This window comes from Doryrhamphus excisus, chromosome 14 (assembly GCF_030265055.1).
Source record: "Doryrhamphus excisus isolate RoL2022-K1 chromosome 14, RoL_Dexc_1.0, whole genome shotgun sequence".
In the NCBI taxonomy this organism is placed as follows: domain Eukaryota; kingdom Metazoa; phylum Chordata; class Actinopteri; order Syngnathiformes; family Syngnathidae; genus Doryrhamphus; species Doryrhamphus excisus.
In genome coordinates, this window is record NC_080479.1 from 12,608,642 (window position 1) to 12,635,829 (window position 27,188).

The window sequence follows — 27,188 nt, forward strand, 5'->3', positions numbered from 1 at the left end:
CACACATTATTACTTGTTTTGTTGTCCTTTAAAGTGACCTATTTCAGACAACACAACCAATGGTAGCAAAAATTAGATTTATTGCTCGTAGGTTCACTTCATTTGAGTATTCACAGGTTGATCGTAAACAGAATATTGTAAAAATACACCCACATCAGTGGCTTTTGATACATTCAAAGTCCATACTTCCTGGAGTTCCATCCTTCATTCAGAAATCAACATAATGCATTGAGTGTGCAGCTCTCAATTTGCTTCCACTCCGAACTTCACAACCATAGCTCTAGGCCACAATGAGCACCTCCTTCTTGGAAAAAGATACATAAAAGTGAATAATCACACGGGGCAATATTTGACATAATCTATAAGGAGACACCACACACTAGGTGAGATATTGCTGGCAAAGGGGCTCAATATAAAAATCCCACACTCCCTCATTCCTGTGAACCTGTCACCTTTCCGTTCCTCGTCATCTTCCTGATCACCATCTCTACCAACTTACAGAACGTTTCGTGCACCTCAACTATGGAGTCCTCTCCTTTTCCTCCCCTTTGTGAAGTCATTTGTCTATCTCCCATCACCTCTCCATCGCTATCACCGAAAGTCCTCTGTCGCCGGCGCCATGTTTTCTGTGCCTTTGTCCTCCAAGGGAAGACTGGAGCGCACCCTCCTCTTTTCCTTAAAGCGGCCCGAGCGGGACACTTTCATGTTTCTACGGCAAGTCTGCTCGTTGAATAGGGACTCCAGGTGGGAGTCGTCGTAGGTCTCGTCGCTGAGGAGGCAGGAGCCGTTGGTGGACTCTTGTTGGGGTGGAGACGGTTCGGTGGCAGCCTTGGGGTCTTTGGGCTTGTCGTTTTGTGCAAAGGGGTCAAAGTCTGCACCGTATGTGTGAGGTGATGCTTGGTCCTTGGGGCCTCCTGGCTTCTTCTTGGGCAGGAAGGCCTTCCACCATTTCACCCTTTCTGCCATCTTTGACTGCAGGACGAAAGCGGGACACGAAACAATCAGGCACTAGTAGTAAATCTTATATCATCGGTGTCTCCAGTGTGCGCATCAGAGGCCATTTTCTGCCCACAGCTCATTCTCGGCATACAGTAAAAATAAAATGAATTCATTAATGACATTTATTATAACACTAACTTACTTTGTCACCCAAGAGAAGATGTTTTGTTCAGATATATTGATATACTTGGATTGTATCAGTTTTGACACCCCCATTTTATCATATCATAGTTGATCATTGTGCAAATTAATTTAATTCAGACTGAAAGACCCATTAATTGCAGATTCAAGCACAAACTAGTAATATATTGACAATTAGATAATAATATTTCCCTCTGTGTATAGTGAATCTGTCGAAAATAAGAAGTAATGAAATAAATTAAGCTTTCAAAGCTCTTCTAATGCACTTGTATTTGACTTGTAAACAGTCCAACAGTGATTTAAGTCACCTGCTCGGTGACAATTTCTGTCTGACAGGCGACTTCCCACCTACTAATCTTGTGAAGACTTCTTTGTAAAACTGGTTTCATCAGCCGGGAGAAATGAAGAGCAAGCCAAAGCTGTGATTGACAACGGAATTAAAAGGTAAATAAATGTCTTACCTGAGCAACAGCGACACTTGTGATGACCAAAATGAAACACTCTTGATCGTGATCAAATTTAAAGCCAAGTCTTGAAAGAAGAAATCCTTCAAAAGTTCGCGGAAGTATCCATATGAAGCCTCCTCTCGTATTAAAACAAAAAAAAAAACCTTATTCCTCCTCCTTTCGTTGTTTAGTCCGCTCAGATCGTTTCAATGGTCGAGACAAATTGTTCCAAAATGTTCTTTTCATGCAATGACACATGTATAAGGTGTCGCTTTCCGCCGACTGAACCAGCAGGTTTCCGTCTCCGAAACTCTCGCCTCGTTGCACCTGTGCACGCTCCTGATTGGCCGGCAGTCGCCTTGTGGTCACGTGAGCCCCACCCAGGTTAAGACGCTGAGAAGCGAGGTGTGGTTTGGTTGCCTGGCAACGCACGCGATGGGAGTATGAAACGCTGGAATTAAAAAAAAGAAATCCTTTGTTCACTGGTGACCCTGCCCATCATTGGCAAAGCTTTATTATTCCAGTGTACTGTATAACAGCTGAATGCCATAGTAGCATTATAAAGGCTTATTATTATGTGTTATTAAAAGTAATATAGCAAAAGTTCTCAGACTACAAAAGTTGAAACCAGGCCAAGAACTCAGTTTGTTGGGTAAGCACAATTAAAAATAGGAAAACTGACTAATTGGTAGGTGTAGGCACTGACAGGGTGACTGGGTGCATAAAAAACAATGTCTCAGGGTCATCATAGATAACAAAACATTCATTCATTCATTTTCTACCGCTTTTTCCTCACGAGGGTCGCGGGGGGTGCTGGAGCCTATCCCAGCTGTCTTCGGGCGAGAGGCGGGGTACACCCTGGACTGGTCGCCAGCCAATCACAGGGCACATATAGACAAACAATCATTCATACCTATGGACAATTTGGAGTTGCTAATTAACCTAGCATGTTTTTGGAATGTGGGAGGAAACCGGAGTACCCGGAGAAAACCCACGCATGCACGGGGAGAACATGCAAACTCCACACAGAGATGGCCGAGGGTGGAATTGAACCCTGGTCTCCTAGCTGTGAGGTCTGCGCGCTAACCACTAGACCGCCGTGCCGCCCGATAACAAAACAAGCTAACCTTAAAAGAAATATCTAACTACAAAAGTACATTATACTCACTAAATGTAATTGATCATCCCAAATGCTGGTTATAGAGAACTATTACAACACATTTAAAACACTTACACACACACAACACTAAAAACCTTCAGCATATTAGAATGTGCAATTGAAAGAACTCAAAAATATGCAAAGATTGGTCGTTAATGTATCACAACATAGCATAGCAAGCCCAAAATACCAGACACACTGCATGCCTGCATCATAGATGAATATACCCCTAATTCACGGGTGGAAATTGTAGCCGGCAACACGACTTGCAGTGCTATTGTGGCACGCTTGAGTCACTAAAATAGTCAGACGCAATCTGCGTCTTGTACAAAAAAGCCATCCAAACAAAAACTCGTCAACACTCAGGACGCACAAAGTCACCTACCTACTGCACCATGGGGGCACACAAATTATCTATGTCTATCAATCTATATCATAATAATCTATGCACAATATCCATGCCAAAAAATACCCTTAAGAGTATATTCCCACCGCAAGGCATGCTGGGTAGCTTGTGGTACTCTTTCTTACAACATTTGTAAATGACTTTGCGGTCATTTATTTGTTGTTTATCACCCACTTAGTAGTAGCAGTTGATTTATGGTGGATGTGTTGTGTTTACATTTTGTTGCACTGTGAGCAAGTATGTCATTGTATTTGATGACCGCCTATATGTGGAGACAAATTTTTCAACCCAATGCGGCCCACGAGTCAAAAAGTTTCCACATCACATTGTCCACCTTCTGAAAATTCCCAACTTTCCCACAATTCCATATCTTTTGTATCCATAATGTTTGTGTGCATTGGTTGCTGCCTATCAGGGAATGTCATCTTTTCTTTGCTCTCAGAGGCCTACCTGCTGGGCTGCTGACTCACCTCTGCAACCATCCCAGTCTGCTGAATCATTTCATCAGTCCACTGCACAGCACGGCCCGCTGCTCTTCACATTCTATCCTGCCAACACATATGAAAAGTCAGTCGACTGGAGGAGACCCCTTGATTGCACATTGCAGACCGAAATCAACAAGTGATTTGTTTTGTGACTTTTGAAATAAATTCATTCAAAACCCTGAACCTTGTCCACACAGGAATCATTTTGAAGGTATTATCCCTTAAAGAATGGTTGCTGAAATGTGAAGGGTGTTTCTGTCTATGATGAACTTGTGCATACTGCACATGCTAATGTGCAGTAATGTGTCCCTAATGAATGTCTACACTTGTGTCTGATGACGTTCATGAGTCGTCCTTGTTGCCGTGCTACGCCTGCGTTTGAGCTACACTGGCATGAAAAAGTGTTCACCCCCTTCCTGATTTCTTATTTTGTTGCATGTTCGTCACACTTAAACGTTTTAGATGGCCAAAGAAATTGAAATCCGGTTCTGAAATAGCAAAACAACTACAGACCATCACACTACCACCACCATATTTTACTGTTGCTATCATGTTCTTTTTCTGAAATGCGATGTTACTTTTGCGCCAGATGTAATGGAAGACACAAGTTCAAAGAAGTTCAACTTTTGTCTCGTCAGACCAAAGGTCTTGGGGATCATCAAGATGTTTTCTGGCAAAATTGAGACTCGCCTTAATACTCCTTTTGATCAGCAATGGTTTAGGTCTTGAAACTCTGCCATGCAGACCACTTTTGCCCAGTGTCTTTCTGATGGTGGAGTCGTGAACACTGACTTTAACTGAGGAAAATGAGTTGTTGTGGGGTCTTTTGTGACCTTTTGGATGAGTTGCTGCTGCACTCTTGGGGTGATTTTGCTTGGCCGGCCACTCCTAGGAAGGTTCACCACTGTTGATAAAAGCTGTCACTGTAGTTTGCTGGAGTCCCAAAGCCTTAGAAATGGCTTCATAAAATTTTTCAGACTGATATTTAAATTAGTTTGATGATCTGACACATTTATGTATGACATATCAGGATTGGGGCAAACACATGTTCACAGTCAATGTCCAAAGGCGAAATCTGAAAAAGTTTTTTTTCATTGTGCACAACTGTACAACAGGTTGAACCGAGGTGTGCTAACCATGGGAGCGAATGCCAAAAGCAGCCAGTTGGACTGGTAGAGTCAGCTTGCAAAACACCTCTAAAAGAAGTGAGTGGCTACTGTGACTTAGAACTGTAGCCACAAACAAACTATCCTGATACAGATGTTTTACTCCCTTGAAAGCCAGCTGCCCCACCGAGGAACACGATGAAGACCTACCTGTGGTTCACAACTCAAGATTAACAGCAAATAATTGGAGGACTTTGTGTTAACTTTGACTAAAATGCTCTCTATATATTTGGGTGGAGCAAGCCAATGTCTGCTGCTGTGAATAGACTTCAGTTTCGATGTATTGCGTTGTGTTTATTTTGAGGATTGCATTGTTTAGCCGGTTTGCATTGTGAATTTCTGCAGTTCATAAGATGTGGTTAGACCTTTTGTTCAGGGGATTAAAGTGCACTTATAGTTTTTATATTGCAATGATTCAACCTGAAATGAACCATGACTTTGCTTGACTTTTTCACCATTCACACCCAGGTCGCTCATCACGATGCTAAAGCTTTGACCATCAGTTGTGGTAAAGGAGCACGTAGTGAGCACATGTCCACACCCTGCACATAAAGCTACCACATGATGCGGCCACAACTCAATTCATTTTTACACAAAGGCTGCTGCACATTTCCCAGCACCATGATTTGCATAACTGTCCAAGAAATCTGCACTGTCATCACGCTGAATGGCCTGTTACCTGTCTTTTTCCACTCAGATGCAATGGCCAATACAGCCATAACAAATATAAGTAAATAATTTTGAACAAGTAAGTAAAGCGCAACGTTCATTCATTTTGAGATCATATATTACATCGGTGAAATAGACCAAATAAATAAACAATGCAACATCATGTCAAAATAAGACCCCCGTGGCATCCACTAGAAGCACAATCAGTGAAACTTAGTGATTGTTTTTGACAATATCAAATAAATATATTCTAGTATAGTTTAGTTTTCTGAGTGTAGCTTTAAACCAGCATACAGGTGCCTCTCAATATATTAGAATGTCAGGACTTCAATCCAGACTAAGAGACCACCATTTTCTGATTAGTGTGCAAATGATACTCTTATTTTATGACTAAGTGAATTTGGAGGGGGTCTTAGTTGTAGCTTTAATCATCAATAACATTCAGAAAGATATTGTTGAAATAATTCACCCAGTGTGTAGTGGGTCTATACGAGTTTCACGTTTTTAAGTAAACTACCGAAATAAACGAACGATCTATTGATATGCAGATCAACACTGGTAATTGTAGTGTTGCCATGTGTACAGCAGAGGGCGATAAACACCATATTACTGACTACAACGTCATAGAAGAAGACGCAGTGTTGCCGCAGAAGAAGAAATAGCTACTGCCATGTAATGTTAACATGACCAAGGTTATTAAGTTGATACCGGACCAAGACACGAACATCTTATGAAGAAAACATCCATATAATTTTGGTAAGAATATTACCACACTGTTCATTGTTTGTGAGATTTTGCACGTTTGTAAGCTCTAACCGGGTTACTCTTGGTAGCGTCTTAGCTAATGAGCTAACAGAAACAGCTGCATGAATTAGAAGCGCATGTTGTGGGCAGTCATTCTCAAACTATATTACCCCAAGTGAAACGCTAAAGAGTTCGTTTAACTTTGGAATACAATTTTTAAGTAATTTGGCGTTGCGTTGGAATACAACGGTTATGAGGTATTATTTTAAACATGCGTTTGTTACGTCATTGTCTGACAACTAACGCGAGATCTCACCTTTGACTGCGCATTGATATTCTTACAGGTAGAGATGAGCGTCCACTGCGTCCTGACGTCCGCTGGCCGGTGCTTCTCTTTATCGTGTCCGACCGCTGGACTCCTACGCTACCTCCAACCGGTTCAAAGCTCCATGACAAGGTGAGTCCATTTTAAAGTCACGTTGATTCTGGTACTCAGTTTTCCTGGCTGCTTATTCCGGAACCACTGAAGATGACAGCAGAGGAACTATATTATGACAGGGGTTAGTCCCATAGGGTCTACTTTTCCAAGTATATTGGAATGTCTGCCTCACCCTGTTAATAATTACAAGAGTTAAAAAGTTATTGCCTCAACACAAAAAACAACATCTTGTAGTTAATGTGGTGTTCAACTATACTTCATCACACTGAAATTGGTTTCTTATGTTTTGTCCCCTCATCTATAAAACAATAGAAACACGTTATAAGCCATGTACAGAACATATTACTCATACATAACTTATAACAAACGTTGCATAGTTTGTCATCACTTAAATGAACTGACCTTGAATGGTCCAACTTATCTGACAACAGGGCAAAGTCCATTTTCAATTTCAATTTAACACCTTTTTATTCATCAGAAGAAAGATGTCCTCCAAAAGACAAATGGACCATCTAGAGAGGACGGCACACAACCAAAGACAAAGTGTAAGGTGATTTAAAACAAAAGAAATCCATGATACTTTGTACATCATATCCTTAATCCCTAAACTACACACAGGCTCTCTATCCTGCTCAAGTGTGTGGCATCATGAACGAGTCCGAGACGGTAAAACGTCTCAGGATAACCGTCCATCCGGACTTTAACTTCAAGGCGGGACAATGGTGAGTGCACATGTTTTGCATGAACGCAAATGGTTGTCTGGATGGTTCCCTATTGTGGCAAATCCAAATGAACTCAAGAAATAGCAGGCAGACGTCCTATGGCGCTGCTAGTTCACAAAACCTGCGGTGCCTTCATCCGCCAGGTGGGGGCAGTGTTTCATTGATTCACCCTGTGGCACAGTTGTAAGTTTTACAGGAAAGGTGAAATAAGGTTAATAATCTGTATTTGAAACAGCTGTGAAGCCATGCTGCAGATATCGAAAAATAAGTAATTACTTTATACATGAAATACTTCATACAGTACATGTCATGAATCCCTTAGGGAGTCGGTATTTAAGATGATGATTTAAAGTGTGTTAAATGCTGCACACTTCATATGTAGGACTATTAGCAATTAATAAACTAGTTGAAGTAAACAAGTTCTGGCTTCACGGGGGTGTGCGTCTGTCATTCAGCGATGCCAATGTTAATGAGCAGAATGCGCACATGAGAGCACATACTGTAGGTGGGCGGTGGCGAGATATAAAAACCCGTCAGCCAGTTTCCCCGCAGCGCCCGATAATGAATGTAAATACATGGAAATCCTTGAGTTTGAGAGAAAAAGGGCTGTTAAGTTGTTCGTCTCTAGGTGGTAGAAGAGGAAGAGAAGAAGAAAGAGGAGGGTTGTGGGTGGAACATACGCGTTGTCTTCACAGCAGATCCATATTCATGATGCTGAAGGTTGTGGAGTCATTCTCTCTCCCTGGTTAAACAGACGCTCATTGTTTGGGAGGAACAACAGATGAGTCATTGTTGTCCTCTCCGGGTCACGTGCGGAAGGATAGACTGTTAAGACTGGTGTGCCGCTTCCTGAATGCGCATGGTGGAACTTTTTCTCTGGTTTGGTTTTGTCCCCTCTCCTTTCTAGAACTGCTGTCCTGGCTGAGGTCAAAGGTTGCATCTCTACACACAATCCCACTTTGACCTTCAGCTCAGCATGTTCATACCCTCTAGTCAAGCATTGTCCTGTCGGGGCTTTCTCTGCTCCAGCGATTGTGAAGTGTTTCCGCCACGTGTGGGAAACTTCCCAAGCTTTAACGGAAATCAAAAAGTGATGATCCGGCTTTGTTTTCCAGGGTGGATTTGTTCATCCCCGGAGTGGAGAAGGTGGGAGGTTTCTCCATGTGCTCCAGCCCAGGCCTGCTGCAGAGGGAGGGGGTGGTGGAGTTGGCGGTCAAATACTCCAAACACCCGCCAGCAGAGTGGGTTCACACCGCGGTGAGTAAGCTGTCATTGATTCATTGGCTTTTTACCTGACGATTATTCCTCAAGCCGTCACCAGCTTTTTTCACGTAGAAACTGCATGTCATCACCGGGCACTGTAAACCGTCCTTACATTAAAGCTGTAAAATACACCCATCGAGCTCGAGTCACGGACACACAACCACACAAGCTAACCCCTGCTAGCTTCCATTCTCACTATAGAAGAGGAGATTCAGCCAACTTTCGCCAGCGTTTATCACCATTTCAAGCTGTTTAGGTCGGAAGGGGATTGTTCAGTGTTTGATTTTGTGCCACGACTGAGTGGTCTGCGAGTAAATGCTTCCATGTACAAATGTTCCTACTCCGAACCATGACAGCATTTCATTCGTCTTGTATATCTGCCGCGGCGCGATGTATCAACTTGGCGTGTTTACGTTGTGTCATGTAAAACCGGTGTAAGCCATTTTCTTATCATTGAAAAAATCTACACAAGATTCTACACAAGCAAAGATGAGGTTTTACTGCTTTCAATGTGATTTTTACTTCAAGCAATGTTACAAAGGTGACCAGGTCACACAAATGTGCATAGTTTGCAAAACAACCACTATCATAGGTTCCGTTGTTGTTCGTTGTCTGCTATGTCATCTAAGTTGCGGACATTCTTGGTGTATTATTTTTGGAGTTGAGACGTGTTTGTTGATGGTCAACTTCTATTCATGTTCCAACACGTTGCACTGAGTTTACTTCCCCATTTGTTTACAATATTGGGCAACTGTTGAGCAGCAAGAGATAATTATCTCTGTCAATGTAAACAAGGAAGTGACGACGGACGTGGCCGCTGGTCTACACATTATTGGATTCCATTTGCTTCCGAGATGTGGCTAAATCTAATTTATTTTGATATGAACTGATAACTGTGCTGGTTAGCTAATGTATTCACAATATTTAATGATATTATTTACAATCACATCTGTTTATGCAATAGATTGAGCCATTTTTGCTTAAAATACTTATATTTGGAAAATACTTAAGTTGCACTCCTTGATCTGCCAAGAAATAGAGAAGAATTATCTTTAGACATCAGGTGATTGAATAACGTATGAAAATCAAGCTAAAATATCACAACAAAGTTCCCTTTATTCAGTATCTGAGCAAGACTTTTTGGCTTGACTCTTCTATTCAGCAGCAGGATCATCCCTGATCACATTCAAACAGTCGTCAGCAAGCATAGATGGATTCCACTTTCCCTCATATTTTTTGTCCGGGTGGAATCCTTCCCCGTAATTCAATGGGGAGTCGTAAGTTAATTGGCATTTGAAAATCGAAGCGAGGCACTTTTTATAGGTCCAAATAAAGGACATGTGTAGACTAAAGGTTAAAAATGTTAACGATAAAAGCATTGGATAATGTAATTGTGACTTTAGTAATGTAGTACACCCAACCCGCCACAATAAAGTACGTGGAACGCCTCTGCTGTGTGTGGAAGAATAAAGTGGTGTGAGTGTTTGGAGACACTCTGGACTCGTTTGATGATCTTTTGTTTTGTTTGTTTGTTTCTGCTTTCCTCTGTGAGCCGGGAACTGTGTGGCGACGGTGCTGGCAGTTTACGAGTGGGAGTGTTTTTTGTGTGTTCACTGTGGCTCAGATGTGTATGAAAGTCTATTTACTACTTATTGACTTCAAAAGGCTTCCTGCCAGTTGCCATCACCCTGTAGGCTGGCGTACCCGCAGGTGTGTGCGTGCTTCCTCATATAGAAGCCTGCTGTGATCTTAGCTTCATAATAATGTGCTTTTGTTGTCACGTCTCAATCACCGCAGAAATAAATATTTGTCTCCCTGTATGAGCTGCGTCTATGTATTAATACAGTTATTTCACTCCTCCTTCAGTGTACTCTTGGCTCTCAGGTGGCAATGCGTGTGGGTGGTGACTTCTACTTTGACCCCTCACCTTCAGACCCCGCCGTGAATCTTCTCCTGGTTGCCGGCGGTGTAGGCATCAACCCCCTATACTCTATTTTGTCGCATACGGCGGATTTGCTGGAACTCAGCCGAGCCCCTGATGGGCGGGTATACAACATCGCCTCAGCACACCTCTGCTACAGCGCCAAGACCACGCAGGAGCTTCTCTTCAAGGTGTGCTGCAAGACACCCTTTATCGTCATTTATTTACTGCGTGCTAACATATTTGGATTCTTACTGCTTTTTTCCCAGAATTCCATCCTGCAGGTGTGCAGGGACTTTCCTGACAAGTTGTCATGTGACTTCCACGTAACCCAGCAGAGCACCGATGTTGGGCTACATCTCCAGTCGCTTGTGAACCGTAAGTACTGTCATATGCAGTGGCTTCCTTGTCCTCCCTCCTCATTCCATATGAAACATTAGGTTTAGAATAACTACATTGGCTAGGCTAAGTAGTTAGCTCGGTAGCTTGCTATGCTAGCGACGACCGCCTGTTATGTCCCAGCAGTGATCGTGTAGCCTGCTCAATGTCAAAGTGACTATTGGGGTGTTATTTCGGGTCTACTGGGCTCTACATATATATATATATATATATATATATATATACATAGTAATGATTGGTGCATGAGAGGAAAGGAAAACATCGCTCTCTTTGACCACATGGTCATTTATTAACAAGTGTATTGCACAACACAGCAACAGAACCAAAGTTGTATAATACCAGTGATGAGTGACTATCGCGACCAACTTTATAAAGCGCATGCAGAGGCAGATAAAGTGTCTGGAAGCGGAGTGGTCATCATACCTAAAATGCTTCTTGTGGAGTTCATAAAAAGTACATCAGGAGGTTTCCTACACGTTGAGGCAGATTATTTTTTCCCCAGGACTAATTAGACCCTGGCAGTTATTTGCTTTAGTAGACCACGCAGTCAGTGACTATTGGAGGCTTTCTTTTAACATACCACATTTTAGATTGACTTACTCAACAGCATCTCTGCTGGTTGCAGCCAAGAAGTGCACTCTTTTGCTTCAGTTGCATCCTGAAAGAAGCAGTTACTAAGTACACTCAGGCCAAAGAAGAGTCACGTTGATCCCAGGTTGGGGTATAAACTGCAAGGTTTGTTGATTTGTCAATCGCCACATCATACTGTGTTGGTCAGACGAGCTTGTCTTGTAAAACTGCCATGGCAAGAAAGAAGAGACTTGGTAGGTTGCATTGGCGCCATCTTTTCTAATCACGGGATCTCTTTCCCCCCTCCCCCCCGACAGGGCGAAGAATCACAGAGGAGGAGCTGCGAACTCATGTGGACCCGCAGAGGACTTTGTGTTACCTATGTGGACCTCCACCCATGATTGAGGCCATTTCCAAAACCCTAATGGACCTGGGATTGCCTCAGGACAGAATTGTCTTTGAGAAGTGGTGGTAGCTGCTACTACAACTCCCACAATTCCTCTGGGTCATTCACCAGGATCTTGCGCCTTTTTTTGTGCGGTGAGTGGAAAAATGCTTACAAATTCCATGTGTGTGGACTTGGGAGCAGGATCCCCATTGAATTCATTTGGACTTTAAAGAGTACATTTTTAACAACACATCTGATATTTATTGGCTCAGAACAAGAGCAACCTTTGTGGTTTTAGAAGAATGTAGCATGATGCAACACTTAACGCCAAGTTACCATTTCCATCGACTAGTTTTTACACTTGAGTGACTCTCGAGTAGCAAAATAATCTGCCAATTACAAATGTTGAATTTATTTACAGTTGCTTTAGCTACATTTTACACCCTGAATTAGTGCAGTACAAATTGGCTAATTTTCTGTGTTTTGACTCCTAAGCAGTATTATTACATGGCTGAATGAAAAAGCAACAGCGTACTGTAATCGAGCCTCCAGGTGGCCTCTGATTGGTCGGCATCCTTTAAAAAAAAAAAATCCCGTGGAGACGGTCGCGAGCTTCTCGTGGGCGTCTCTCAGCGGGGGTGCCATTGTCGATTCATTTGAGTTGTTTCCATGAGGGGAAATGTTCTACGCTGTAATGTGATGATCGCAGGAAATAAATGAGATTGAAGAAGCTGCATGAAATGCTTAAATTTACCTCTGTTTTTATGTAAATACAGGCGACATAACTCATTAGTGAAGGAAATAAATAGCACTGTACACGTTTTCTTATTTTACAATTTACCCACATACACTCACCTGCCACCTTGGGACCAGCAAAGCAATTAAAACATTTGACATTAAACTTAGCATTATTATATTAGACCTAAGTACTAATAGATAAGTTTCTTTGCTTGATGGATGTCTTATCACAAATAGACATCCATCAACTGCTGCTCTAATAGTTTGTCAAAATGAAGGACTTTCTTTGGCAGGCTAAATTCTATTACTTGATGTCAGACCGCACTTTCTCAGAAAAAAAAGCTTCCTAATAGCGGTCACGTCTTAAAAGTTAGGAAACGCATACCATCCCAGATAGTTCAACACACTGACTAGACCATAAAATACTTTTTTTCTTCTAACATTGTGTAAACCCCCCCTTAACAAGCCCTATAATTTACATAAAGCGGTAAGTCCATGTGTAACAGTCATTAGAGAGCTACGGAGTAAAAAAAGCTAACATAACTTTTTCATTGCGGACTAATGGCCTTTGAATGTCATCATGGAAAAACACAGTTCATAATAGCAACACCAACCCACATTTACACTAGTTTAGATTAAAGGGGGGGGGGTCACCTAACTCCCTTTTGGGTCTATGGTCACCACATTAGGTACACCTGCAGAATACTGTCCAATACAAGAGCTGGATTAACCATTTCTGCCTTTATAAAGATAAGATGCAGTCAGACTGCTATTAAATTGAGTCATTGTGCGTGTTTACAGTGCTAAATAAAGTTTTCAAATATAAGTTAAGGCAGATTTTTTTTGTTAGATTGTGCAGGTGTACCTAATGAAGTGGCCAGTGAGTATATTACCATTTAAGGCCCGCTATGTCAACAGACGCCAGAAAAGAGCTGATGTTTGATGCGCTCTTCCATCTTTACCTCCTCTTTGACGCCTCTCCGACCATCTGTGTGACACACGTCCGTCCATCTCACCGTCTTCTCCCCCTTGGCTGTGAGAATACTGTCAATGTCCGTCTCCTCTTCCCGGTCCTGAAGGGACGCCAGGCTGCCCGAGAGGAAGGAGAGGTCCCTATGACGGGCGTCCTCTTGGGCCTCCTCGCTCCATCTCCTCCTCCCGTCCGTCTCGTCCTCCCCCGTGCGCCTCAGCTTGTCCATCTCCGTCTCCATGACAAGGGACCTGTCCTCGCCCTCCTCCAGCATCTCTCCGCACGAGTGTTTTTTTGCCTTGTGGCGACCTCGGAGGTTCAGCATCTGAAATCAAATGGATGCGTTTGACAGTTCTTAGCTCCATGCCTCGTCTTCTTTTCCCTGCAGACACCTGACAAAACGCAACAAAGCTTCTCATGCTGATGTTTCTTTCTGTACGGCGTGAGGCCTATTATTAGACCACATTTAGATTAATTGTACATTCCCTATTTAGCAACAGGACTCATGTAGCGGAGAAGTCTTAAGATGAGTGACAGAATCGTCGGAATGATGGAGGCCGCGACCAACCTTGAAGTCTTTTCTCTTGCGCTGCAAAACGGGCCTCTGAAGGAAGAGGATTTGCTTAGTCGACAAACTCCCGTCACTGCAGAGAGACAGGAAGGGGGGAAAAACAGCCCCTAACTTTAAGTTGGAATGTGATGATGCGTTGAAAATGATTTCTTTTGTTCCGCGCGGTTTGAAACACGGCAGGTTACAAGGCGACGCTGACAGACGGGGGCGGGGGAAAAAAAGTGGTTTCATGTTCAGGATCTGTTAGATCTCGCACCATCAGCACTGTTTTTTGTTTTTTTTTTTTTAAGGCAAGCCTGTCACTTGTGATCCTTCCGGGACGAGGCAGACAATATCTGTGGTAAAATGAAACAGTAGTCATCAATTAGGAAATTACACTTGCAATTTTAGGTTTAAGTTACGCGAGCGTCATGGAAACCTCATGTGTCAAGGCACACAGAATATTCTACAGGCTACAGTCCTCCACGCCAGGGGACTCAATTTACGTGGGGGCCACTGGAGCTAGGGTCTGGGCAAGGCTGGGCCGTTTTTAAAAAACGCATTTATTAAAAACTGAAAAATATACAAAATTTTTCAGTGCTTTGGTTCCGATTTTCTACAATAAAAGCTCTGATAAAACATTCCACTGTTCTCAAATATCTGAATTTTTATTTTTGTGCACAAAATAAGATAGAAGAAAAGAAAAATAAATAAACAAATCAAGAATAAAGAAAATCAATCACAGTGATAATATAATAATAATAAAACGGCAAATAATAAAAACTTAAACCACATATAGTTGGTGGGTAGACAAATTATTTTTTCAGATTAAAATGAACAATTCTTAGAGCCCTGTAGACATGACAAAACACGACTATAGTCACATTTATACTTTTTTTATTTTGCATATTGCGCAATTGCAGGGTCTTGAGACACATGCTAACTTGCAAACTAGTGAGCTAGCGATCTAAACGGTAGTCTTCAAGTTATTTCCTTTAAACTTAAATAGCCAAAAACTTACCACTTCCACACGGATAGGGAGGATAACTATTAACAGTTATTTAACCTTTAACATGAACATTAATCAAACGTAATAATTTTTTCTGGGTACATGATACCATACAGCATCCATATCAAACTTGCGCGGGCCGCTCTAACATTAAACTTTCATACCAAGGCAGGGGCCTCAAACTAGTGTCCTGCGGGCCACATTTGGCCCACGGGCCGCATGTTTGAGACCCCTGCTCCACGCTCTGTCAAGTTTAAAAGAAATAAATCCAAGACTAAATGGTTAGCTTGCGACTGTCTCGACTGTGCGGCATAAGAGTTGAGCAATGTGTTGTAAACAAACAATAACAGGAGTGTAAAGGCGACTATACTGGTGTCATTTCATGTCTATGGAGGTCAAAAAAATCGTATATCATGGAAACTGGAACCAATGATTTTGTAGTAGTTGTACCTGTTGGTCTTGACAATGGGCGTGGGCAACACACACATGAGCCTCCATCCGTATGGAGCCAGAGACTGCAGCAGCGGAACATAGTCGGCCTTCACCACCACACCCTGAACACACAACATCCGCACATGGAAACCACGCACGTAGGGAAAACTGGACTTTGGAAGGAAGAACTCACGTCGACGACGGTCCACTGCTCGACCACGATGGCGTCGTAGGAGGTGCTGGTGGTCTCCTCTGTGGAGTTGTGGAAGATGAAGACGCTGTCTACTGATGAAAGGCCGTCATCTGGAGGGAGAAATCAGATGGAGATAACAAGGAGCTTAGCTCCACCCGCCCAATCTCTTTCTACTCATCCCCTTCTTCCTTTTCTCGTCAGCCTGCAGATTCCACGGGTGGGTGAACACTCTGATTACGGGTGTAAGCTTTTGTGTTACCCTGCAGCCAATCACAGAACGGCGAGCCAATGAACAAACTTGGAATTGTTGTTTCATGCTGGATGATGAACTTATTTGTATGCTTTTTTTGTAGGTTTATGTCTATAAAAATATGGGGACAGGACATGTTTAGCAACATTTTCATTTCCACCTTTGACTCCTAAGGGCAGGCTGATATTACGCAACATTTGACCAAAAAAAAAAATCACTAACCAAAATGACTGAAAAGCGTCCTGTAGCATTAATAAAAGGTGTTATGAGCCACAGTTTGACCTTGGCACGGATCATCTCAGATGACCATATATGCAAATGTCCTTACCGTTATCCTCCCTGAGGTGAAAAAAGCCGTCGATGAGCTGCGCTCCATTGGTGAAATGCTGAGTCATGTGGTCCAGCCAGTCGCCGTCAATGTCCGTCACGAGTCCCGCCTCCCTGTGCACCCGTAAGGGCACCCTGAGCGAGTAGAACCTCATAGAGGTGTTCATCTCCCCTGTGGAGTTGTACAGCGCAAACAGCTGCAGCCCTAAAAAAATAAAAGGTGAACACATGACCACTACAACCTTGATGACGATGGAATCCAACAGGAATCATCAGGTTACTCACGGGCCTGTGCTGGTGCTGAAGGCTCATCCATCTTGGTGTCTGCTGTTTTCAGGTAGATGTGGTTGTTGTTCCGGGTAGACGCCAAGGCTGAGTCTTTTCTTTCGGGTAAGTTAGGACGTTTGGAATGATTCTCTGGGGATTCTCCTGCTGGCTTATGGTCCTCCTGGGGGTTCACACCCGGGCTCAGCTGCCACTCTTGGGCCTCCGCTGGGGTTTGACGTTCTAGTGGATGGACTGTGTGATCTAGAGGTTGCTGTATTGATTCAAGTGACTCTTTGAGGGGGATCTGTACACTCCGAGGATGCTCATTAGATCCCTCAGAGTAGACTTCTGAAGGCTGGCCAGTGAGGGCCAGTGCGGGCTTGTGATCCCGTGGTTTATGATCTCCACTTTCATGAGCCAGCTCTTCTGGCTCAAAGGGGAGGGGGCCCCGCTCGGTATCATCACGCAGTGGCTCTGCTGGATCTGTCGGACTCGTGTTGGAGCTGATGAGGGCGTGGCGGTGGATGGGGGAGGGGCTGGAGTGCAAGGAGGACAGTTCGTCGGGGTCCCAGTTGGCCAAGAAGCAGGGCGCCCCCCCTGGCTGCTGGAGGAAGCCCACGAACATCACGCCTTGCTCGGCCACATCCTGGATCTGGACAACAAAACAATCACTTTTGAATCAATAAGTATTGGGACGGGCGGCACGGCGGTCGAGTGGTTAGCACGCAGACCTCACAACTAGGAGACGCGGGTTCAGTTGCATGTTCTCCCCGTGCATGCGTGGGTTTTCTCCGGGTACTCCGGATTCCTCCCACATTCCAAAAACATGCTAGGTTAATTGGCAACTCCAATTTGTCCATAGGTATGAATGTGAGTGTGAATGGTTGTTTGTCTATATGTGCCCTGTGATTGGCTGGCCACCAGTCCAGGGTGTACCTTGCCTCTCGCCCGAAGACAGCTGGGATAGGCTCCAGCACCCCCGCGACCCTCGTGAGGAAAAGCGGTACAACAAAACAATCACTTTTAAATTAATAAGTATTGGGACTTAAGTTCGTGTTACAATGTAGCTTATATATACCGCCTACAGCCACTAGGGGGCCCTATTTCCACTGGATTGAGTGGCTAGCATGTTGGCCATACAGTCAAAACATGCATGTTAGGTTAATTAGCGACTCCAAATGGTCCATAGGCTGTTCAGGGTGTACCCCGCCTCTCACCCAAAGTCAACTGGGATAGGCTCCAGCATACCCCTGTAGCCCTAGCGAGGATAAGCAGCATAGAAAATGGATAATACACAGTGGAACATCGTTCAGCGTCCGCTCCGGTTAGGGTGTTTTTTGGTTAACATGGAACATTGATGCCACAGTATTAGCTCCATTCTCTGGTTAGCGCACGCCATGGTGGGTGTCTTATGTCTTATATCAATACGCTTGTTGGTGGTGGGTCTTGCCGAATTTAATTAGATTGACATTATTTCTTATGGGAAAAAAAATAAAAAATTTGCGCCTGTCGCAGTTCGAGTCAGATGCTCACCAAGGTTCCACTGATGTATTAGAAGCACCAGTTGCTTGGAAACATCCTCTTTCATCATTCACATGCATTTTTTTATCTGATAAAGAGCCCCCCCCTTTTAAACACTTTGGTCCATTTATTGCCAAAATAGACGGCACAAATAATTAAATTCAGCCTTTTACATTCTGCCCTGCCTCTAGTAGATGCAGTACTCTATTTAGGCAATGGCAGCCTTCATTTGTACACAAAGACGCAGGTGATATTCATCTGAATTAAAACCATGCTAATCATGTGCTAAGATCAAATATTCAAATGACAAAAGGACCTCATTATCTGCACGCATCCGTGTGTGTGTGTGTGGTTTAATTGTCAGCTGATATTTGGGCTGACAGTTTCAGACAGGCTCGACGGGAGCAAAATCAGACTGCAAACGAGCGCAGAGCAATAATGAGACACATCTTCCCGCGTTACACACCTTTCCGACACTTCACTCAGGCATGCTCTTGCAGTGCGTCCGTGTCTTTTGTGCGACAACACAACAAAGATGCACAACATGCGCACACAAAACTGTACAGCAGACAGCTGGAGAGTAGGAGGGCTGGCGAGCGCTCGGAGACGGAAAGATGACAAAATTGAACACACACACACACACACACACACACTTATTCAGTCTGGCCAGTAAGGATCCTTATCGTGCTTGGCTCATCTGATTGGCTATTCATATCACGCTGCTGGAGCCGATCACAGACTCCACCATGTGCATTTTCCATCCAATCAGCTTTCCTTTTGTGAACGCTCTTTGGGCGTTCAGATGCAAATCTGTTCAATAGAGCACATTTTCATTTCCCATTGTCGGCGAGCAGGCTAATTTAAGAGCGGAGAGGGAGTAAGAAGTGATGTTGGGGAAGTATCCGAGGGTGAAATTTCACTCTTACTCCATTTGTCAGACTGCTACACATGCAACAAGTGGGAAGCTAGTGTTTCCTTTACACTTCTGGTGACGGTACGACACTGGGGTAATCAGCTTGGATTGGAATTTGGGTTGCAAACATTGACATTTCCAACGGAATTAATTGGAAAAAAATGCTAATTTGAACGTAGAGTGGAGCCTCTGTTGGTGTCCTCCCTAGGAAGCTTGTTTTTTGGTTAACGTTGAACGCTTAACCCCAAATTTTGCCTTTGTTTGTGTACATGTTCCAGTTAGCACACAATATGGCGCATGACTTGTTGTGTTATTAATACACAGTCAGTGCAACTCTGTGTATTTTTATTACAAAACATCCTGTTTGCGGGGTGCACGGCGGTTGAGTGGTTAGCGCGCAGACCTCACAGCTAGGTGACCCGAGTTCAATCCCACCCTCGGCCATCTCTGTGTGGAGTTTGCATGTTCTCCCCGTGCATGCGTGGGTCACATTCCAAAAACATGCTAGGTTAATTGGCGACTCCAAATTGTCCATAGGTATGAATGTGAGTGTGAATGGTTGTTTGTCTATATGTGCCCTGTGATTGGCTGGCCACCAGTCCAGGGTTTACCACGCCTCTCGCCCCAAGACAGCTGGGATAGGCTCCAGCACCCCCGCGACCCTCGTGAGGATAAGCGGTAGAAAATGAATGAATTAACATCCTGTTTGCATCCATGTTTTTATAGTCTTACATGCATGAATAATAATGCATTACTACCATTACTGGACTTTTTCATGGCACTCCAAAGAAGCATTCAAAGACTTTAACAAAATACAGTATTCTCCACTGGTCACTAGGTGTCAGTAGCATTAATGTTCGGTGAGACACCAGGAACAACAGGCTTTTATTGCAGGTTCAAAAGGACCCCTAATAGAAACGCAAACTGAAATTCGGCACTGAATTCCCAACGTCACTTCCTGTCCGTCTCTCTTTTAGGTCCTGAAGGGAATACATCTATAGCAACATGTTTTAAATGCCGTATTTATTGTATATCATTAGGTAATACGAGTATAAAGGTGATTATAGGGGTGTTACTTCATGTCTAGAGGTCTCTAATGTTAAAAACTGTATACAGAAGGTTGTAAACAGGTTTTTTACTATACAGGCACAATAATAACTAATACCTCTGACCGTGATATTATTTTCTCCATATGTTCTGGCCATGTTTTCACTGGGAAGTGTGTTTTATTGCTTTAACATGATCAAGAGCCGAGCGATAACATCTGCATAATGCTGCCAAAAAGGTCCATGATGGTACAGCATTATTCCCGTGCATGGAAGGAAGCCAATAATACAGAAAAGCAAACAGCATGTGGACCCTCACCCGCTTGACGTAGCTCTGAATCACCTCCGGGTCAGCGGCCTGATGACCGGCCGCACACACGTCCGTCTCCAGACCGTGTCGCCACCATCTCCTCTCTTGGCTTTTCTCCCAACTACAAAAATCGAGAGAAGATAAACATTAGAACACACCTCATCGTTTGTGTTTTTTTTTCCCATGACGTTTAAAAATGTTTTTTTTTCCTTTTCATGATCTGGAGGTGCCGTGGAGGTACCATTCCACTTTGAAGGAGGCCAATATTCTGCTCACTCAACCAGAATGATCACAGCAGAAGCATCATGTCAATTTCGCTAGAAAGTGCGTGGCTTTTTTTTTTTCTTCCCCATTTTAGGCAGCGTGCACGTTCACCGCCATCACAATAGATTTATTAGAGTTGGAATTTCAGCAGCCGCTGCAAGACGTGATGATAAAAAAGGGTATTGAGATATGCCTCTTCATATTTGGAATGAGGTCAAGGAGAAGGCCGAGGTAATATCGGCACTCCCAGGCGCCGCTGACATTCCCGGCTAGATTTGAAACAGTTGATCTGTCACTTTTTTTTTCTCCTCTGCTTTCATTTTTTTTTTTTGATGAAAGGGGCCGGCGGTGATGTGGAGATAAAAGGCGGAGGGGGGACGAAAAGGAAGAGCGAGAAATCGGGTGGGGGTACGGCCATCATTGAAAGAAAGGGGATGAAAGGATGAAAAGATGGTTTCACTCTTTCACTGCCCTTCCGGTGAAAGGCTGATGATGCAATCAGCCGTCTCCACGGTGACAGCTGCCAGGACGTAGCTGGACCACTTGGTGTTGGTGGGGGGGGTCATTAGTAACCCATCACCTGCCTGGCTACACCTTCTGTTTGCATGAAATCACATTAGGAGGCTCCCAATACAATTACAGTAAATATTGTCTTTTTTATTTATTTTTTTATTTTTTTTAGACACACACTGCCCACAAAGTTAGGTTTTAAAAAATAAAAAATATATATATATTCAGGTAGACTAGCTCACAATTTTGGGAAAATAAAAAAATTATAAATAATAATTATAAAAACAAATGGCATGGCAAAGTGTATATTTATTTCTCATGTGTAGTTAAAAGTGAAAGAATTAGGGCAGCCAGCTGCAGTCACACCAAGCCCCCCCCCCCCGACTCATCTGCTGTAATTTGACATGAACAGATGAAGGTGAGCTACAGACTGGTGATAAAGCGTCTCCTTGTCACGTCGGCGAAAGCAACAAAGTAGTTTGTACATTTGACTGAGGCAACGCCACTCTTCATTATGTTGGCGTGCAAATCTGGCTCATAATAGCCCGAATGATGGAGGGACTTGGGTGATCAGGACTCCCAAGTGTGAATGGCAAAAATATGGCAAAATATTGTATTAATCATAGTGAAATAGAGCATTCAAATGGCATAATGTAGCGCTGTCATGGTAAAATGTTGCATTTAAATTAAATAAATACAGCATTTCCATAGCAACCTATAGGATTTACATGCTAAAATTGGTTGTTTTTTTAAGTGACAAATAGCATTTTCTTAGCAAAGATGGCTTTCAAAGATAAATACGGCATTATCATCGCAATAGTGTTTCCATGGTAAAATAGGGCTTTTTTGTGGATAAATACAGCATTTTAATAATAATGTTCCATGTCGGCTGAGTGGTTAGTGCGCAGGCCTCACAGCAAGGAGATCCCAGTTCAATTCCAACTTGTGTAGAGTTTGCATGTTCTCCCTGTGCATGCGTGGGTTTTTTTTCCCGGGTACTCCGGTTTCCTCCCACATTCCAAAAACATGCTAGGTTAATTGGCGATTCCAAATTGTCCATAGGTATGAATGTGAGTGTGAATGGTTGTTTGTCTACATGTGCCCTGTGATTGGCTGGCCACCAGTCCAGGGTGTACCCCGCCTCTCGCCCCAAGACAGCTGGGATAGGCTCCAGCACCCCCCGCGACCCTCGTGAGGATAAGCGGTAGAAAATGAAAGAATAAATGTTCCGTTTTTCATGGTAAAATATAGCATTTTAGCCAAGTATGTCGCACCAGGATTCCAACATGTTTACATTTGTAAACGTTCGTGTTTTCAAGTCAAAATGTAGCATTTAAATGGTAAATAGTGTTTTCATTGCAACATAGTGTTTGTGGTAAATTAGAGCATTTTCATGACAAAATGTAGCGTTTTCACAGCTAAATGCTGCATTTTCATGGTAAAGTTTCAGCTTCCACGGTAAAAAAACATTTGTAAATTTAAGTTTTCATGACAAAATATAACATTTAAATGGGAAATAGTGTTTTCATGGCAAAATATTGAATTTTCATTACAACATCGTGGTAAATGACATCATTTTCATGGCAAAATGTAGTACTTTCAAGGCTAAATGCTGCATTTTCATCGCAAAAAAATTCTGTTTCCATGGTCATATGTTATCCTGACAAAATATTTTTCAAAATGTTTTTCTGGTAAAAGAGTATTTTCAGGACAAAATGTAATATTTGTATGGTTATATATTGCATTTTCATTATATGTAACCATATTTGTGGACGTACATTTGTATATTCTCCAAATCCCATCAGTAATTTCCCAAATTTCCTTCTATATACTTACAAGCCCAAAAAAAGCCATTTACATGTAAATGCCAATTACCTTGATGTTTCTCGAACCAGCACGGCGCGGTGGAGCTGTCGCTGGATGTGGGCATGATGAGGGCCGCAGGGATGCACGAAGGGATGCACGGCAACCAGGACGAAGCCCTGTGCATAGAGCTCCCTCACCTGGACAGGTAGTTCTCTGACTGAAGAGAGGCACAGCACCGATGACACCGACACCTCTGGGGGTGGGGGGGAGAGAGAGAGGGGAGACAAATATGTGAAGATGGATTTAACAGAGAGAAACAAAGAGTAAAAGCATGTTTGATGATGATAATTCCCACTGAGAAATGACACATGGCATCTTCATGCTAAATCTAAAACTAATTACACCATCTTCACTGTGGCAGCATGGCTTTCATGGGGGAAAAAAAGACGAGATGCTCGAGTGTGTAAACACTTTAATGTGTTCACACATGCTACAAAAGTGCTCTTTATCCTGCACACCACACACACACACATCAAAAGGGTTGAAAGACAACGCTATCATGGTATTAGCAGGAATGGTTAACAGAGAAGCCACACACAATGAAGAGAACACCCCCCCGCACTCCTTCTCACTTCAGTGGGAATGGTTAGCGGAGCTTATCGTACGGGAGCAAACTGTCGCGGCAAATCCATGAGGGGGATGTTTGTGAGAACCGCCCTCTCAGGGTCGGCGTATTGTCGTCAAGCTCGCTCGTGTTAAAGGGGCTTTTGGGAGGGAACACGTGCGCCCGTGCTTGGATGATGGCGAGTGTAGCCAGGTGTACAAAAGGATGGAGGGTGGGGGTGAGGGTGGGGGTGGTGGGGGGGATATTGAGGAGCCTGAATGCTTGTCATCCTTCCCATTCAGTCTCATTTGCATTGGTCTGGAGAAGAGAAAATAACCTGAATAAATTAAAAAGCACACACACGCAGGACATAAACGTGCAAGCTCTCTCATTTTAAATGACTTCTCTATCATCTGCTGGGCTCATACTTAGCCAGATGCACCCGGGCACAAGCCTGAATGACCCGCACATAGTCTGGGGGGGTTGAAACATGGTCCCCACAATACAGGTTGTCAGGGTTGGTGGATAAAACAAACACACACACGTGGAATGGAAGCTCATCCCAGCGGTTTCCTCCAAAATGGCCCCATAGTACCGGTGGTTCGGGGATGGTGACGCACAAAAATAGGTCACCTGACTGATGGGGGGCCCCAAGATACGTGGCAACGGAAAATCTAATTAAGTTTTGTACCCCAATTTGGCCAAGAGATGGGAAAACATGAACACACACATACAAACAGGAAGGTGTGCGTGTACACTGGAAAAAGAACATCCACGAGAACGCACGCAGCATCTTGGCACAAATATTTGGAAGCGGGAGAGGCTTTCATCAAGCAAAGACATAAACGGCTCGTGTTTGTACGCACGCCTCCAAAAGCAGCATGGTGATGATTATATTAACAGCTGGAGACCATGTTGGACAGCCACGGTAACAAAGATCCTGTCATTAGCCAACCATTAGCGCTGCACGGCTAGCACTCACCCACCGCCAAACAACTCGGGCATACAGAAGTTATTAGGGTGGTTTGTAGCGCTTTAGGCTGGGGGGGGGGGGGGGGGGATTCATTTATACCATCTGCCGCTGAGGGAATTTTAAAAAAAAATGCAGAATGAGAACATGAATGGGACCCGTTGGTTTGATAGGCCTTGCTAGTTCGGGGAGGGTTGGATGCTAGCATTAATGGTGTGTTTGTGTTGCATGGGAAAACCCAAACACGCTGCTTGTGAGTCAATACTCATTAAAAAAATGCATATTACCTCAATAAATGCTATATTTACCATGTATATGAATAAATGCCGCGTACAGTATGGACTGTAGCACCCCCCGCCCCCCCAGTCAGTGTGTGTGTTCCCGAGAGAGGCGGCATTAAGGCTGCCAGGTGACGAATGAGGATTACGGCTCACAGCCACCCTCCAGGCTTATCCTCGGCTTGCTGGAGGTTGACTTTTTATTCCGATAGCCCTCTAATGACTTGCAGAGGTTTTAGGCGAGGATACGTGCCAAAGCGGTGGCTATAAAACAATCAACTTCCTGAAGCCAGGCGCTCCCCGCTGCTGAGGGAACGTCGCCAAGAGCTACGATATTTGGTTGGTCAGCAGAAGGGTGGGGCGCTTTTACGAGAAATGTTGGGTTCACGTGTGGTGATTTAAAAAAAAAAAAAAAGGATCATACACGTAAGTCTGGCTTTCTTTTTGACACATAGCAGCTCTCTGCGACATGAAAGATGGCGTTCCGTCATGCGGCACTTTTTAAATCGTCTTGCGTTGCAAATCTTTTGAAAAAGTGCAGTGGGCAGGGCAGATCTCACCAAGTGATGGATTTGTCTTTCACCTGGCGTCTCACCCATATAGATCACACACGCACACCGATAGCGGAGATGTATGATGTTGGAATATGTGACGTTTCATCGGGGGGGGGGGGGGGGGGGGGGGTGCATACATATGGGCTCAGGCCATTTCATTAGGTCCATGGCAGTGCTGCAAACGAGAACGATTCTGGTAATAGCTGACATGTGGTTTCCCCGTACATTCATTATCATTTAGATTTGGTGCTAGTATGTGGTCACCAACACATAATAGGCCTGACATTATAATTCCATCTAATAGCTGGCATCGTCACGCTCCAGCTTGCCTAGGATGCCTTTTCCACTTTTCAGACCTATAAATGTTGTTACAATGTTGTTTTCTCATGTTAAACGATGCCAAAGCATCAGATAATGAGGTTGGCGCATTTGGAAGTGAGCCCTGAAAGAGATTTTGGGTGGCTCTCAACACAGACTTTTTGTGACTTCCTTATATGGGCATACCCGGGGTACACGTTTTTCGAATTTACAGTATGCCTTTATCGGTGACCATTTTCAAGCGACAACCTTTTCAAATAGTAATGTCAAAACTGAAAAAAAAAAAAAAAAAACACTTCCACACGGGATGAGAGGAGAGCTATTTTTCAACTCATCATGTTGCCTTTATCGGTGACCATTTTCAAGCGACAACCTTTTCAAATAGTAATGTCAAAACTGAAAAAAAAATACCACTTCCACACGGGATGAGAGGAGAGCTATTTTTTCCACTCATCATGTTGCCTTTATCGGTGACCATTTTCAAGCGACAACCTTTTCAAATAGTAATGTCAAAACTGAAAAAAAAAATACCACTTCCACACGGGATGAGAGGAGAGCTATTTTTCCACTCTATCATGTCGGACTTCATGAAGTGCTAATGTTATGCGGTGCTTCTCAAATAGTGGGGCGGGTGGTGGCTTTCATTTCAATGCAGACCTACCAACATGTACAAATTTATAGTACTCAACATGCAATTTGACTCATCACTTATCATATGCCTCGTTTGAAATCTTTTAATCAGCGCTGCAAAAAAGCCGCACACATACCTGAGCATTAGCCACATGTTGCTGTTTTAATGAGCCGATTTGGGTCCGGGTCTCAGCAGGGGGGGTGGGGGTGGGGGTAGAAAGTCATCTAACCGACTCCCCTGACACATCCTCCACTCTCCTCACACCTCTTAAAGCAGGATGCCTTGGATGAGACCCTCACTAACGCTCGCCCTTCTTCTACACTAATGGGCTGCTCAGTCTCGCACCCCCGTTACATCTCCCTCGGTCAAGTCCTTTCTTGCCTTTGTTGGTAGGATCACAGCATCGTTACTCCCAGTGTTTCTTTTCATGCGCTCCGCTTTGACACAGGCAAGCTGACATTTCAAGGCGACCAATCAAGGGCTATGATGTCATCGAGTGCAGCCGATTGATAACGAAAAGGGTAATAGGCCTTAGATTTTGGGCTTTATGGAGAAGTAGAGCACATACGAGATGCGTGACCCACGGGCTAAATTTCCTGAATGCCGTATTAAAAGGCCGCGTTGACACAGTATGACTTAGTGCAGGGGTCTCAAACACGCGGCCCGCTGGGTATCATGTACCCAGAAAAAATTATTACGTTTGATTAATGTTCATGTTAAAGGTTAAATAACTGTTAATAGTTATCCTCCCTATCCGTGTGGAAGTGGTAAGTTTTTGGCTAATTAAGTTTAAAGGAAATAACTTGAAGG

The 27,188-nt window shown here is 43.6% G+C and overlaps 3 protein-coding genes across 7 annotated transcripts in view; 1 reads left to right on the forward strand and 2 right to left on the reverse strand.

The window, feature by feature from the left end:
* On the reverse strand, positions 1 to 6,686 carry LOC131102286 (proline-rich protein 15-like protein). Of its 3 annotated transcripts, none has more exons than XM_058047856.1 (4): positions 6,532 to 6,686; positions 3,622 to 3,699; positions 1,602 to 2,037; positions 1 to 972 (listed from the first exon to the last, which is right to left on the reverse strand). In XM_058047856.1, exon 4 carries the CDS (start codon positions 964 to 966, stop codon positions 592 to 594), a length of 375 nt encoding a protein of 124 aa, XP_057903839.1. In that variant the 5' UTR covers positions 967 to 972; positions 1,602 to 2,037; positions 3,622 to 3,699; positions 6,532 to 6,686; the 3' UTR covers positions 1 to 591. The 3 variants fall into 3 exon arrangements, with proteins under 3 accessions (XP_057903839.1, XP_057903837.1, XP_057903838.1); XM_058047854.1 differs by having other exon boundaries at positions 3,602 to 3,699; XM_058047855.1 differs by having other exon boundaries at positions 3,602 to 3,694; positions 6,532 to 6,641.
* oxnad1 (oxidoreductase NAD-binding domain containing 1) lies at positions 6,077 to 12,758 on the forward strand. The gene is made up of 8 exons (XM_058047827.1): positions 6,077 to 6,227; positions 6,560 to 6,672; positions 7,133 to 7,199; positions 7,273 to 7,376; positions 8,492 to 8,633; positions 10,506 to 10,751; positions 10,830 to 10,938; positions 11,847 to 12,758. The coding sequence occupies exons 2-8, from the start codon at positions 6,566 to 6,568 to the stop codon at positions 12,002 to 12,004; spliced, it is 933 nt and encodes a 310-aa protein (XP_057903810.1). The 5' UTR covers positions 6,077 to 6,227; positions 6,560 to 6,565; the 3' UTR covers positions 12,005 to 12,758.
* The window catches only part of rftn1a (raftlin, lipid raft linker 1a), a 23,647-nt gene continuing 7,691 nt past the window's right edge, over positions 11,233 to 27,188 (reverse strand). Inside the window, exons 3-11 of one of the 3 annotated variants that reach the window (XM_058047774.1) lie at positions 23,093 to 23,276; positions 20,453 to 20,564; positions 16,672 to 17,305; positions 16,388 to 16,591; positions 15,810 to 15,919; positions 15,635 to 15,738; positions 14,194 to 14,269; positions 13,618 to 13,950; positions 11,233 to 11,756 (exon numbers count right to left, since the gene is read on the reverse strand). In XM_058047774.1, the coding sequence (XP_057903757.1) occupies positions 11,634 to 11,756; positions 13,618 to 13,950; positions 14,194 to 14,269; positions 15,635 to 15,738; positions 15,810 to 15,919; positions 16,388 to 16,591; positions 16,672 to 17,305; positions 20,453 to 20,564; positions 23,093 to 23,276 (1,880 nt within the window). In that variant the 3' untranslated portion in view covers positions 11,233 to 11,633. Of the gene's footprint in view, positions 13,951 to 14,193; positions 14,270 to 15,634; positions 15,739 to 15,809; positions 15,920 to 16,387; positions 16,592 to 16,671; positions 17,306 to 20,452; positions 20,565 to 23,092; positions 23,277 to 27,188 lie in introns of all 3 variants that reach the window. The other 2 variants (XM_058047775.1, XM_058047776.1) reach the window with 2 other exon arrangements.